Below are 16,465 nucleotides of genomic sequence, written 5' to 3'. Positions count from 1 at the left end.
CCTCATGGCATTTGCACTTTTATATATAAAACAATGCACAAGAGCTAAAACAATTGAGATTTAAATCTCTCTTCTCACTGCTAAGAAAAACTGTCTTGGAAATGTTGATTTTTATTCTGAAAAAAAAAAAGATATTCATTAAAACTTTTTTCCATTTTTAACAAAAATGTTATGCTGATGCTTAATATCATTATTGAAAGTTCCTCATTTTTTTGAATCCTCAAATTTGAGTCATTGATTGAAAAGGTGAGACAAAAACACAGCATTATGAAAAAAGCATTGAATTAATAAATAGAACACCTACACTGATTGTCTGCTAAACATGCTGTTACAAATATTCCATGCACATTCAGCAAGACCAAACACTGATCACTGCCAGGGCCCTGTTTGTTATCAGCACTAAATTATGCGTTAGTGCTGATATCCGCCTCCTACGACGGGGACGAAGGGTTGGACTTTAGGAGGCATTATTTTTATATTTTTTCTGTGTTTGAAATCAAAATTAAAACATTTTTTTTAAATGTTTGAAATCAAAATTAAAACAAACTGTTTTTCTTTTAACATTTTCATGTACAAATCTTTGTTGGGTCTTCAACTTTTAAGTACTATTCTAAGTGCCTCATGATAGCTGTAATATGTGGGCATTATTGCAACTGATATATCAGGACATCCTCTGACATACACATGATCAATTAGTGTACCACCCTCTGTTGTTGGACTATTGACAAGCTGGTTGAAACCTTTTGATTGCATGAAATTTAGTACTGTATAATATCCTTTTAAAATATCTTGATTAAAATCACCAATAATTACAATTTTTTCTGATAATTCTTGCATCTTACAGATTAATGTCTCTAAGTTCTCCAAAAATTTTCCGACATTATACTTCTGAGTTCTGTAGATCGTAGCAACTAAAATATTTTCAGTTTTAATCTTGAAAATTATACATTCCAAGTTTGAGGCCAAGTTGCATAGTTCAGTTTCTGATGAATGCTTATAAAATACACACACACCACCATGCTGCATTTCCTTTAAAGATGAATAGTAAGAGTTGTCATTTTCAAAAGCTTGAGATCGCGGCAAATGAAAACCATCATATCCAATCATTTCAAAGCAAGCAAATTCCTGATTAGCCCAGGTTTCAGTAAGACAAATGAAATCGACACCAATAACGTCTGGATTTTGTTTAAGATCTTCTGCATGAGCCTGCAAACCTTGAATATTGTGATACATTATCTGGACAATATCTTTCTGTTCCTCTCTTTCATCCTCAACTTCAGGTAAAAATCTAGTCATTTCTGCAACACCCTTTACAATATCAGGATCACAGAAAATTTTCTTGTCAAGTTTTTCAGTTTCTATGCTTTTAATATGAAGACCTGATTTTGAGGTAACTCTGCTAAGGGCAACGTATGCTTGACCATAAGTGAAACATTTATTTAAATCAACAACACATTCTTCAACTGTCAATCCTTGAACTTTATGAATAGTGCAAGCCCAGGCTAGTTTCAATGGGAACTGTTTACGTACACAGGTGCTTAAGGGAATGTCTTCACTTGAAGGCTTTAAACCAACACAGCGTTTTCCACAGATGATTTTTTGCAACTTTGCATTTTTTCCAACTCTTTCATTGTCAAAGAAAACAAATATGGCACTTGGGAGTGAATTAACTGAGTAGTCTTTTATAGAAATTACTGTTCCCATTACTCCATTTACTAAACCATCTGATGTGTCCTCATTCTTGATAAGCATTACTCTTGCTCCCTCAGCTAAAAGAATAGATATTGGAAGACAGACATCTGACTTTGTACAATGGACTTTTTTCAGGGTCAATTTTCCTGATGTTTTGTTTTTTTCATAGTCTTCTGCTTCAATTAGTTTTGGTTCTGTACATAACTTCAATATCATCTCCTTGTTAAAAGTATCAACCTCTGCATTTGTAGAGTATATGTGCAAGGCTTCATCGTGTCCATCACCTACACATCTGATTAAAGTTTCCATATCAAAAGAAGTCAAATTTTCATTTTTTTGTTTAACACGTAACCTGTTTAAAAGTTCTGCAAACAAGCTATCCTCGCGTTGACGCATAATTTCATCCAACTCAGCAATTTCAAATAAACCATTCCAAAGGTGATTTGAGGGATTAGAGGGGTCGTTTACATATAATTTGTCTACCCTTTTTGTTCTTACTGGTGGCAGCTGATAAAAATCGCCAACAGCAATTATTGAAACACCTCCAAATAAACAATTATCTGGTCTTTTTTTCACTTGTCTAAGTCGCTCATGAATGAAAAACAACAATTTCTTGTTGACCATTGAAATTTCATCGATGATCAGGATTTGCAAATTTTCTAACTTTGTTCTGAGTGAATTTATTTTGTCTTCACTTAGAGTTGCATGATCAGCTGAAAGTGATTTGAAAATTCCAAGAGCACTGTGAATCGTCAATCCATGGATATTAAATGCAGCTGTACCAGTTGGAGCTGTTAACAATACTGTTAGATCATCTGGATTCTCTGAAGTTTGTGCTAATATTCGAGTTGCTTCATATTGTATACACTTGATCAAGTGACTTTTACCCGTTCCAGCTCCTCCTGTTATAAATACATGTAAAGGCTTTGGTATTTTTCCATTTGCTTTCTGAATGCACCAATCTCTCACTTTATAGAGAATTCGTCTCTGCTTCACATTCAAACTTCTGAGTCTTGGAATAATTTCATTTTTTGTGAGGGAAACTGACAGCAGATTAGTTCCAACAGATGATGAGCTTTTTGCATTATTCAAATCTGGTATTGTTGCTTCTGACAAATCTTCTTCAATCACACTTGTTACTTTCCCTTCATCAATACATTCTTTTCTATTCAGTTCTGATTCTGGACATAATTCACACCATGCATCTTCTTTTGGATCTGTTTCATGCAATTGATTTTCTGCATCCTCTAACTCTTGACCAGTTTTTACAAAATCTGCCATGTTTTTGATAACAACTTCCTTTACAGAAGTCAAAGTATTATCCCCTGTAAACTTAACTCTACCACAAGTGAAGAAATTTTCATATGTATTAAATAGTGGAGGTTTTAACTGTTCATCATGCCTGTATGGTAAAAATAGTTGCAATATGCTTTGGAAGTATTTCTCAGGAGAAGTTTCCTGTGAGAAACGTGGATATTTGATAACTGCAGGTGAGGTTCTTGTGCGCTTTCTAATATGTCCAAGGTTGCCATCAAGTTTGAAGGTTGTTTCTTCATTAATTTTCTGGGGTAACTGTGACTCTCGTAACACACTGTATTCTGAACCAAAACTTGCAAGGCACATTTTGAAAAACAAATCAATGTGTGGTCTACCTTTATACCTATCAACTATATTGTTCATCCAAATTTTATTTTCATCATCATTTTCATCTTCACTGTCACTATTACTCCTTTTCCTGTTGGAGGATTTATAACTTTGTTGTTTCTCAAGGTCTTTCAGAGGAATGCTCATTCTACATGGGTTTTCACCAACAGGTATAAATTCTACTTTTCTAGAACATTCTCTTAGTCTTAATCCAGTAACTCTAAAAACAGCTTCTTGTGCACTAACCTCTCTATGATGAAAGTATGAAGTTCCAATTTTTTTCATAGTCTGTTGTGCATTTAAATTTCCTTCTTCAGCTTCATTTTTGGTTTGTTGGAGGAGTAATCCTAGCTCTCGCTCAGATTTACTTATGTAACTTATAATGTATACAACACAGGAAAATGCATCCAAAATATACTGTATGTCCATGTTTGCATTCCAAGCCCTTAAAAGATGTGGATTATACTGATTGGTGTAAATTTCATTTGGCTCACGTTTAAGAACTACTGTGTTTCGATTGGTGATGAAACGAAAATACTTTTCAAAGCTTTCTTGAGTAAGACCTGACTTATTGAAAATTTCAGATACATCTAAGTTTTCATTTTCATGCTCTTTTATAACTTTCCACAATCCAGACAATATTTCTTTTGCTACTTTTTCGTCTTTTTTAGTATCCTTATCTGGTTTACTTGGTTCAGAGATGAATGTTTTAGTTGAAGGAGGTCTTGGGAAATTAAAACGACATACTGTTCCTTTTTTCTTACAGGTTTTTGAATGATTTTTGCTGTGTTGGTGTACTGCCATAACAATGTCATGTAATTCTTTATCTACCTTTTCATCTGGTATCTCGCATTTAACATACTTGTCAATAAAACTCATAACTTCTTCATTGTTATCTTCACCATATTTTGGAGCATTTTCTACCCAAAACAAACAATGGGTGTGAGGAGAACCTCTTTGTTGGAATTCAACTCTGTAAAAATAGTCAATTATTTTCCCGATTGGTTCAGCTTCCGACATGATAACATCCTTTAGAAATGTATTGAATCTATTATTAAACATTCTTGCTGCTGTAACAGGATTGCTACAAAGAACTTTACATTTTTCATCCCATGTCATATTTTCAGTATTTCTTATGTCACCCTGTTGTTTTAAAATTGTATTAACAATTTCAGACCATCTGAAGTCTGCTGAAGAAAAAGAACAGAAGAATGTTGGCACACCTAACTGTCTGATCATTGCAAATATATCTTTCTGTGAGCTTTGCCAGTATGGGGGAGTTCCTCTTATAGGTTTTAAATATTTAATAGCTTCATCTTTTTTAAACAACTCTTTCAAGGTTTCCTTATTGCACAGCATTTCTCCAGTAATTTTATTTCCCTCTTTAGAAAAAGGGCATTCTTTTCTGAGAGATATCTGTACATTTGAAATCACACTGTTGAGTTCTGTTAAATATTGACTGAAAAATATGTAGGATGTATCCCTTGCAAATCTATTTTCAACACTCATCAATCGAAGATTAAAGTACCTTCCAATTGTCAGTTTTTCTTCACGGATTTCATCAAATGTATTTTTACCGGTTGGAAAATGTACAGGAAAAGTTTTAGCTTCAATTCCTGATTCTTGGAGAACACTAAGAGGACTGTTATTTTCTGCTGGAGCAATGTTAAAAACTTGGTCAAAGCATAAATCTAAAGCCTCTTGTCCAATATCAGCAGGTTGTAAACAAGTATCTAACTGAACACCACGTAATCTATCATCAATATAGCTAGCAGGTTCGCTTTCAATTTCTCTTTCATTGCCTGTTGTAGAGGACGTTGTTTTAATTTTTTCTTCCTCTTTTATGTTTTCCCTCACTAGCTCAGTATCATCAGATTCCGATTCATCATCTACTACTTGATCATCATTTAATACAGGAATTGGATTCAACCATTCTTTGTTGATAGCCACATCTTTATACCATATGTTTTGATCCTTTAAATACAAAAGAGCTTGCTCTAAATGGTTTGGTCTTACATATTGATATTTGTCATATCCTTTGTAGCTAAGCTTTCTCTTTAACTTAACTTTCAGTAATAGACTTTCATCTTCAGATCGGGGTAATATAGAAGTTACTTTTTTCAAATCAGATGGCACACACACTACAGGTCCGTGAACCCCTTTTTGTCCTCCTTTTGGTAAAGCCATTATTTTCATAAAAGGAATGTTCTGGGCGATAAGTTGTTGCTCGATTGAATTAAGCTGTTTTAACTCTACTGGAACATCTTCTAGTAATAGACTATTTGAAAAGGAGTCTGCAGGTATTTTACCTTTCAACATTTTACGATGACAAGTATAACAGATCCACAGACTTGTTCTACATGTTCCTTCAAAAGCACAATTTGTCTTACAATCATCTGTACATCTGTGTTGGTATTTATCTGTTGTAACTAAATCAAATATGGAATTATCATAATACTCTTTCTTGCAGATCTGAACCTGTTTTTCAAAAAACAACCTCAAACAACAAGCACACACACATTCTGGACCTTTGTTAACTTCAACTTTAAATTTTCTAATTACCTCATTTATTTGCTTGTTTTCTGCCTGAAGATTTTCACGACGTACTGATGTTTGTTGTTTAATCTTAATTCTGTGTGCATCATCATTTGCATACTTGTGTATACTTGCTTGTTTCACATGTTCCTTGTGCTTTTCTTCCGTTTTATATTTGTGCATACTTTCTTGTTTAACATGTTCCTTGTGCTTTTCATCTGTTTTATACTTGTGTATACTTTCTTGTTTGACATGTTCCTTGTGCTTTTCATCTGTTTTATACTTGTGTTTACTTTCTTGTATTACATGTTCCTTGTGCTTTTCATCTGTTTTATACTTGTGTATACTTTCTTGTTTAACATGTTCTTTGTGCTTTTTATTTGCTTTATACTTGTGTATACTAGCTTGTTTCAGCTTTTCCCTGTACTCATTGTCTTCTTTATATTTCTCAATTCCTGCTTGTATTAAGATATTTCTGTAATCTTCATCTTCTTCATATTTCTGAATACCTGCTTGTATCAAATTATCTCTGTATGTTTCATTTTCTTCATATTTTTTAATACCTGAACATATTTTTTTTGAACGTATTCCTTCATTCTCCTGATATTTTCTTTTAGATGTGTCTATCTTTCTAGCTCTAAATTTATCATCTGTCATGTACCTGATCCTTTCTTTTTCATTTTTTAAAACTTTTGAATCAGTATTGTTGAGGGAGTCATTCATTTGATTTTCGTCAATTTTCATTTTCTTGGTTGATACCTCAGATTTCCTTGAAATGTCATACTCATGTTCTTGTCTAGATTGTAATCCATTTGGTGATATAGTCTTTTGTTTTACAGCTGTGACAACTTCATAATGATTGATATCTCCATTATGTTGAAGATAAATTGCTTGATCATTAACACAATTATTGCTGTTTATTTGAGATGAAGAATATTTAATCCATGTACCATTAAAAAAAGTATAAATGTCTGTTTTAAGGAGGTCAGCACAAGCTACTATTTCCAGTTCAGTTCCCCATACATTATTTTCTTCCATTCTGAGAGTTTGTATATGCTCTTCTACAGTGTTAAATCTTGGCTGTAAAAATGACTTGAAAACTTCTGCATTTCTTAACAAATGATCAACTATTGCCCTTCGTATGTCTCCAAAATATTCTTGTCTATTAGAGAGTGAATATGAAATGGCTCGAAATAAACAATTTCCATCACCTGTGATAGTCTTGCAAGCAGTTGGTTGGCCTATGTTATAAAAATTTGTAGAATTCTGTTTGGATATGTTCTTGCTTGGTATATTAACAAATTTACAAAGCTTCCTCTTTAAAAGTGTCTTCAAGGGTATGAAATCATAAAAACATTCTGCTGTAGATAATATCTCAATATCAGATTCATCATCATTAATAACCTCATTAATGTGTACTTCATTAACGTTCTCAGTGTCATTACTGCAAATGTTCAACTGGAGTATTTCTGGTGATATATTGCTGATATGAGTAACATTTTCTTGACTTTTAGGAATCTCATCTTTATTTACAGTTTCTAAAATTTCAGACAATCTAAATTCACTGGTGATTAATGGTTTATGATTTCCGGAAAGTTCATCGTTAGTTTTGATCTTAGGTTCTTGTCCAGAAATACAAATACTGACTCCTGTCACTTCAAACCATTGATTTTGACTTGTACCAGCCATCATGTTGCAACAGTACTGGTATAGGTGATCCAGATTGTTTAACTTTAAAAGTAAACTTTTACCATCGCTGTCCTTAAAGCCAAGCTTATTTCGTGCATGAGAATCAAACAAAAGCAAATCTTGATTATGTTTCAAGGCTAAAAAAGTAGTGTCATATGCACATATAAAGCAAGCATCATAGTCTATGAGAGACTCTTGTAAAGCTTGGTCTAAAGGTAAAGAATTTCCAAATTCACTAAAATTTATAGTTCCAGAAGTATCTACAACAGCTGTTATTGATTCTTTTCTTGATATTTTCAGTAACATTCCTGACATGTCAATCATGTCTGGTAGGTCTGATACAAGTAAATGAATATTATCACCATGAATACGGCTATATATTTTGCTTCCATCTATCAAAACATTGTCTAAATAAATCTGATTCCAATCATTTAGATCTTTAAATTTACTATGGGCCAGAGCTGATAAACAGTTTGCAACACATTGCTTCCCACTGTTAATTCCAAATCTGATATCTCCTTGATGAAAACTACCTTGAACTACCCAATTATCAAAAAGTGATCTACGAGCCTCTATACTGTTTTCAGGTATTGTTCTTTTGTTCCTTTGACTATTTAGTTTCAGCAAATTGTCATCTTGTTCAAATTCTAAAAAATCGTTAAAATCCATCTGTATATTTTCTTTTTCATTAATTATGCTCCCAATATTCTTCAAGAATTCAAGACTATTTGTGTGTTCATTTTTTGCATCACTTGATTTTTTTTCCAAGTTTGTACCCAATTGGATTGTATCATTAAAATTTGAAACCATAGTTTCTTTTAAATTGTATGTGCTTTTCGAACTCTGTTTTGATTTCCTTGATTCATAGCCCAGATTTGTTTTAACCTTTTCATTATCCAGAGTTCTATTAACCACTTCATAATCCAGATTTGTTCCATTTGATTCAAAAGCATAATTTGTTTCAACAGATTCAAAATCCAGATTTATTCTAACTGATTCATTATCCAGATTATTTCTAATTGATTCAACTGATTCATAATCTAGTTTTGATGTAGATGATTCAGCATCTACTTTTGATTTCATTGATTTAGTTGTTTTGTTTAATTTTATTGATATAGTTGCTTCAGATTTGATTGATCGATTTGATTCTGATTTGATTGATGGATTTAATTTGATTGTTTCAGTATCATAAGGGCAGTTTAGAGAGTTGACACTCTGATCATTGTTTGTAAAACAGTTTAGAGAGTTGACACTCTGATCATTGTTGGTATAACAGTTTATAGAGTTGACGCTCTGAAAATTGTTTGTAGGATAATTTATAGAGTTGACGCTCTGATCTTGTTCAAAAGGACAGTTTAGAGAGTTGACGATCTGATCATTGCTTGTAAAATAGTTTATAGAGTTGACGCTCTGATCATTGCTTGTAAAACAGTTTATAGAGTTGACGCTCTGATCTTGTTGTATAGGACAGTTTATAGAGTTGACGCTCTGATCATTGTTTGTAGGACAGTTTATAGAGTTGACGCTCTGATCTTGTTGTATAGGACAGTTTATAGAGTTGATGCTCTGATCTTTGTTTGTAGGACAGTTTATAGAGTTAACGCTCTGATCATTGTTTTTAGAACAGTTTATAGAGTTGATGCTCTGATCAATATTTATAGAACAGTTTATAGAGTTGACGCTCTGATCTTGTTGTATAGGACAGTTTAAAGAGTTGAGGCTCTGATCATTATTTATAGGACAGTTTTGAGAGATGACGCTCTGATCGTTATGTATAGGACAGTTTTGAGAGATGACGCTCTGATCATTATGTATAGGACAGTTTTGAGAGATGACGCTCTGATCATTATTTATTGGACAGTTTAGAGAGGTGTCGCTCTGATTGACCGTGGAGATGAGGTTCTTGTCATCAGTCTGCTTAACTCTTCTCTCTCTCATTCTATCTCTTTGCTCTTTCCTTTTTGTCAAATCACTTTTTTTACTACCTCTACGTGGCATTGTCTAAAAATATAACAAAAACCTTGATATCAACTATTAGAGAATTAGAATGAATAAAAAGAGAGTAAAATTCCTGGAATATCAATTCATTGTATAAATAAATACTTGGATAAAAAATTCACAAACCATTGTAATATTCATAAGTTCAGGGAACTTATGAGTACATCTTAACAACCTAAGCTAAGAAAATTTGTGCAATTTTATTAGAGTTATGAATGATAAAGCGATTTATCAGAATAAAGTATATATAAATAGAATAGACACCATAAAAGTAACTTCAAGAAGATCTTCAAAGAATTGTATAGCAAATACATCATGATGTAAACATAAATATCAATTCACATGATACACCAGCAAGCACATGCAATGGTGTAAGTAAATTGACAATTTTTCTAGGTTTGATTTCATGTCATAATATTAATAAAAAATGTATATATCGTTTTACATGTGTTTAATTATTTTTTTTAGTTATTGAACAAGTTAAAAAAAAAGGAATCATCACAGTGGCTGCCTAGTTTCTCTTTCCTTTTTAATAACTTTTTACTTTCAAGTCAATAATACATCAATGTTTTTAAGATTATTTTTACAAATTAGAATCAAAACAGACTGCTAACAAAAAGTATTTCACAATTTCACTTTTAGAAAGTTTTGAAACAAACAAATAATTGTATTTAAATTTTTGTCAACTATATAACTAAATCAAATGTTCCTTCAACATCTGAAAAAGCTGTATTAACTTACCACAACTATATCAGTTCTTGATATAAAGTTGGATTCAAATGTAAGCAAAAACCTCTGTCACTCCAACAAGTTAGAACTGAAGAAATACCTGTAAAAAGAGGTGTTATCAGTACACAGTACTTTACTTTATCATGTTTATCTTTTTCAAATTTTATTATTTTCTACCAAGATTTAAAAAAAAATCAATTTACTTTTATTTGAATTTTTCTTTTTTTTAACATCTATAACAATTACTGTTTAAAACAAGAGACTAACTAGTACTTGAGGCTGTACCACACACCTGGCAAATAAAATCTGTGAATGAGGACCTTTAAATAAAATTCAGGGTTGCTTGTACATACATGACGTATGATGAGTTTATGCACTACATATTTTTTATAACCAATTTTCAAATTTTCGGGATGAAATTTCTTTAGTTAACATGGTAATAGACCAGATATGGGGGTTAAGTGCTTTGAAATCTTAATAAGCTTACCACAATGTTAACTTTATGTTACAAAATAAATGTAACCAGTTTTACATTCAGCTTTCAATGTAGTCAAAATGTAGTCAAGAACCTTTGCCTCTCCAACAACACAAACTGATGAAATACCTGTAAATAGTATTAATACATGTAGCAGTGTTAACAATAACATAACATGTTTATCTTTTTTTCCACCTTTTTTTTGTTATGCTTAAAGATATTGATTTGATAATTGGTTTATAGTTTTATCATGACAATTTACAGATTTTGTTCTAGTGTGATGATTTTGTGCAGAGTTATGGTGCTTGGACTTGGAAAATATACTGAAATAATCAGTTTTCAACATTTTTTTCGTCTTGCTAAAAGATATTGATTTGATATTTGTTTAATATAGTGTACATATAGTTGTCAGTTTATTTTTCGATTTATGAGTTTGACTGTTCATCTGGTATCTTTTGCCCCTCTTTTACATCATGTTTGATGTTATATATATAGCTCAAATTAGAATTTTGTTCCAAAAATTAAATTTTTAACCAGAAGTGGACTATGTATTGCCATGCAATACTCACACAATGTTTGTTATATCAAATTCTAGACAAACCCTATTCTGCTATTTTACAATCCAAAAAAGCAGAAGATCTACCTTGAGTGCTTTCATATATATCTGAAAAAAATATATTTACTTACCAATAGATATAGGAAGATGTGGTGTGAGTGCCAATGAGACAACTCTCCATACAAATAACAATTTAAAAAGTAAACCATTATAGGTTAAAGTACGGCCTTCAACACGGAGCCTTAGCTCACACCAAACAACAAGCTATAAAGGGCCCCAAAATTACTAGTGTAAAACCATTCAAACGGGAAAACCAACGGTCTAATCTATATAAACAAAACGAGAAACGAGAAACACGTATATATTACATAAACAAACGACAACTACTGTACATCAGATTCCTGACTTAGGACAGGTGCAAACATTTGCAGCGGGATTAAACGTTTTAATGGATCCAAACCTTCTCCCTTTTTCTGAAACAATAGCATAACATCACAACAAAGAAAAACATACGATAAAATATCAATTGGCAGACTTAACTCAATCAAAAAACGTATGATTAAACAATGAACGAATAAATTTGATCTGCGATATCTGAATACAAATGCACAGTTAATTAAATATTAGAGACAAACATTCATGACCAAAAAGCTGCTTACTATATATGTTCCAAAATCAAATAAACCAGCTTTAACGGTCAGTGTCAAATTTAATTGAAAACTGATGTCACTCACAATATTGCCTGCAAATAGAAGCGTTATCATTACAGTCAGTTGCCTTTATTTGGTTGAGGAGATCTAAAAAATATACAATTTATAAAGGGACTCAATCATGTCAATCACATGACATTAACCATGTTCACACAAACAAGTAAAACATACCTGGAACAAAAATAACACATTTGTAGATCTATGACCATGATGACACAGTGGTAATACAAAATCAATAAAAAAAGAGCCTGTGTCGCTTACCTTGGTCTATGTGAATATTAAACAAAGGACGCAGATGGATTCATGACAAAATTGTGTTTTGTTGATGGTGATGTGTTTGTACATCTAACTTTACTGAACATTCTTGCTGCTTACAATTATCTCTACCTATAATGAACTTGGCCCAGTAGTTTCGGTGGAAAATGTTAGAAAAAATTTATAAATTTAATGAAAATTGCTAAAAATTGACTATAAAGGACAATTACTCCTTAAGGGGTCAATTGACAATTTTGGTCATGTTGACTTATTTTTAGGTCTTACTTTTGCTGTACATTATTGCTGTTTACAGTTTATCTCATCTATAATAATATTCAAGATAATAACAAAAACGGCAAATTTTCCTTAAAATTACCAATGTAGGGGCAGCAACCTAACAACAGGTTGTCCAATCAATCTGAAAATTTCAGGGCAGATAGATCTTGACCTGATTAACAATTAAACCCTGTCAGATTTGCTCTAAATGCTTTGGTCTTTGAGTTATAAGCAAAAAACTGCATTTTACCCCTATGTTTTATTTTTAGCTTTGGCCGCCAACTTGGTTGGATTAACGGGTCACCGGACACATTTTTTAAACTAGATACCCCAAAGATGATTGTGGCCAAGTTTGGAATAATTTATCCCTGTAGTTTTAGAGGAGAAGATTTTTGTAAAAGATTACTTAGATTTACAAAAAATGGTTAAAAATTTACTATAAAGGGCAATAACTCCTAACGGGGTCAACTGACCATTTAGGTCATGTTGACCTATTTGTCAATCTTACTTTGCTGAACATTATTGCTGTTTACAGTTTATCTCTATCTATAATAATACTCAAGATTATATCCAAAAACAGCAAAATTTCCTTCGGGCCAGGTGAGCTAAAAAGGGGCCAGTTGATAAACAATACTAGGACGACAATATATGTCTTGTTCAAAATGCCTCCAAATAAACTATAAATAACTTACACAGGAAAATGAAAATGACTTTATTGTACTTAACATGCGGTATACAGAAATCATGGTAATGGAGACTTTACAAAAATAAATAATTGTGTTGCTAGTCATTATACATGTACATAATTTAAGTTCATTACATGATTAAGTTTAACTTTTGGTAACACATGTCACAGGTCAACAGAGGGCTAGAAAATTTTGCATATACAAAAATGCTTACCCTTTACAAAAATGTATGCATGTGTTTGTACAAAATTTTCAATAAATCCCTCTTGTAATGAAAAAATAATTTACAATTCCATCCGAGGCCGGTGATTATTCTCTGCTATTTTAAAAATGTTTATCCATGTCATCTGATTTCTTTTTAGGAGAATATAAAAATAAATGTACGCAACAAACTCTGATTTGACACACCCAAACATGCCAAATTTTGCAGAATGTCCATTTTCTTTTATTTAGAAAGTTCCGTCAAATTTTACTGAATTTAATGCAAAAAATATATTTTATATTCCTAAAAGAGGGTGGTTACAAAAAAAGGGTTAATTCGTGTAACGTGTTTTGTCATTTTTATTTCATGTGCAGCAGTTCGTTATTCACTGTGTTTCGTGAAATCAGTTTAAATTACTACGTTCAAGACATGTTTAATTGTTAGTTCAACGTGAAATGGCAATTTTATTTCATGATTTTTTGTACAGATACCCCCTTACTGCCCCTCCTTAAAGGAGGCATATTATAGAGAAATCAGCTAAACATTTTAATAAACATAAACATAATGTACCCGGCCACGTCCACTTGTATTTTTTGTCTAACTGATGTGTTAAGCCTTTTTCAACTGATTTTTTTATTTCGTTCTTATGTTGTACTGTTATACATGTACCACTGTCCCAGGTTAGGGGAGGGTTGGGATCCCGCTAACATGTTTAACCCCGCCACATTATTTATGTATGTGCCTGTCCCAAGTCAGGAGCCTGTATTTCAGTGGTTGTCGTTTGTTTATGTGTTACATATTTGTTTTTCCTTCATTATTTTACTTAAATAAGGCCGTTAGTTTTCTCGTTTGAATTGTTTTACATTGTCTTATCGGGGCCTTTTATAGCTGACTATGTGGTATGGGCTTTGTTGAAGGTCGTACGGTGACCTATAGTTTTTAATGTTTGTGTCATTTTGGTCTTTTGTGGATAGCTGTCTCATTGGCAATCATTCTACATCTTCTTTTTTATATAATGATACAGCTGTAAATTCACTCTGAAATTGCAACTGAAAATATGAGTTTGGTGTTTTGACGTCAATTTAAGGCAGGCGTCAAAGAAAAAAAGTATAAATATTAATAGCCTTTCAAGACGTCATAATGATTTGCATTGATTTGGACAATCAAGTTCATGCCAAGTTAAAAATAAACAAAATCTATCATGTACTAACAGTAACAGGAATGAAAACAAACATAATTGTGTGATCATGTTTGTACAACTGTACAGGGTTCAAATCAGGTGATAATAGTTTTGACTGACTCAGACTTACAAAATGTACATGTACAGACTATGGCATCTATAAAAGGTAAATTATAATTTCAGTGGCGATGACCTGAAATAATTTATGAAATACAAAAATGTATCTGGTCAAATAACTTAGCCTCACAGTGGGTCTCATTTCGGTCTAAGCGTGACACGGGATAGCCGATTTTTTGTAAGCGTGACACGTGAAAGTCAAATTATTGTGCCGTAAAAACAGGAAATCAATTCGAACGTACATGGGAAATAACAAAACAATGAGAATTGCTTAAATACGTAGTGTACGTGGCGTAAGCGGGATACAGGAATCTGACAAAACAGCAAGTGGGATTCGGGATCAGAAATCCCAATGAGACCCCCCTGACAGGCTCACACTAGTCACAGGCACTTTTATTCAATACACTAATAGGTCGACCTCCCAAATTAAAAACAAGTGTTTGTGTTTAACATGTTTAACCCGGCCGCATTTTTGCGCCTGTCCTAAGTCAGGAGCCTCTGGCCTTTGTTAGTCTTGTATTATTTTAACCTTTAGTTTCTTGTGTACAATTTGAAGTTTAGTATGGCGTTCATTATCACTGAACTAGTATATTTTTGTTTAGGGGCCAGCTGAAGGACGACTCCGGGTACGGGAATTTCTCGTTGCATTGAAGACCTGTTGGTGACCTTCTGTTGTTGTCTGCTCTATGGTCGGGTTGTTGTCTCCTCGGCACATTCCCTATTTCCATTCTCAATTTTATTGTGTTTATCCTTCTTTAGTGAAGTCATGTATACAAATTATTTTGTTAAATTTGAAATTATGGCAAATGATGTGTACATCGCTACATGTATGTATGTTTACCTGTTGTCAGTGTCACTGTTGAACGACAAATGACGATACTCTCGGTCTCTTTTTTTCAAATACGTGGTATATACCAGAAAAGTCTATTCAAAACACCTCGAAGTCTACCAACACTTTTCAATAATAAATATCAATAACGAAAGAATATCAAAATCGTACAACATGCACCGGAAATGGTAGGAGGTGAGTTCGTACCTTGTCTGGGTATCATGTCCGTTCGTACCTCTTCTATTTCGTACCTTATATTGAATGTCCTTTAGTCTTTTGTCTATCTTTAATCATGCCATAATTTCTGTTCCAGATGAACAAATATTGTAAAGCTATAAGGGTGTGGATGTAGGTTAACATTATAAAGAAAAAGTTATCGTCAAACAAAGAGTAGAGAATGATGACATGATAAATGTATATGGTTAATGAGTAATATCACTTTACGCATAATTTTAGATATGATAGGGGCTAAAACTCCCAGTCTTTGTCTACGCACCCTTTCAACCAAAATTATTATGTTACGACATGTCGCAACTAACAATTTAGTAAAAATAATTTGTCGATATCTTATAAGGTTTATGAAAATGAGTGAAAATAAGCCAAAATCAAAATTTAAAATATGACCTTGACCTTTGACCTTGACCTAATTTTCATTTTTTTGGACCAAGGATCTCAAATCAAAAGACCCTAGGTCTCTATCACTTATGGTTTTCCAGTTTAAAATACATTTCAAAATTTCAAATACAAAAGGGGAAATAACTTTCATATGGAATCTCGATACGGCTTCAGTCTTAAAAAACCAGAACATCCTGAGGATATAACGAGCAATTTGGAAAAATAAATTTGTCAGTTTCTTATACGGTTGCGAAGCCTTAGAGATAACAAGAAAAAC

General features: G+C 32.6%; 2 protein-coding genes across 6 annotated transcripts in view; one reads left to right on the top strand and one right to left on the bottom strand.

The window, feature by feature from the left end:
- Positions 1 to 16,465, top strand: part of LOC139484599 (uncharacterized) — a 231,826-nt gene that overhangs the window by 90,496 nt on the left and 124,865 nt on the right. The gene's annotated exons all lie outside the window — the stretch shown is intronic.
- Positions 477 to 15,757, bottom strand: LOC139484575 (uncharacterized). The gene is made up of 4 exons (XM_071268348.1): positions 15,586 to 15,757; positions 11,963 to 12,060; positions 10,775 to 10,891; positions 477 to 10,387 (listed from the first exon to the last, which is right to left on the bottom strand). The coding sequence occupies exon 4, from the start codon at positions 9,556 to 9,558 to the stop codon at positions 592 to 594; it is 8,967 nt and encodes a 2,988-aa protein (XP_071124449.1). The 5' UTR covers positions 9,559 to 10,387; positions 10,775 to 10,891; positions 11,963 to 12,060; positions 15,586 to 15,757; the 3' UTR covers positions 477 to 591.

This window comes from Mytilus edulis, chromosome 8, assembly GCF_963676685.1.
Source record: "Mytilus edulis chromosome 8, xbMytEdul2.2, whole genome shotgun sequence".
NCBI lineage: Eukaryota > Metazoa > Mollusca > Bivalvia > Mytilida > Mytilidae > Mytilus > Mytilus edulis.
This window is presented reverse-complemented; position numbering and strand designations above follow the sequence as displayed.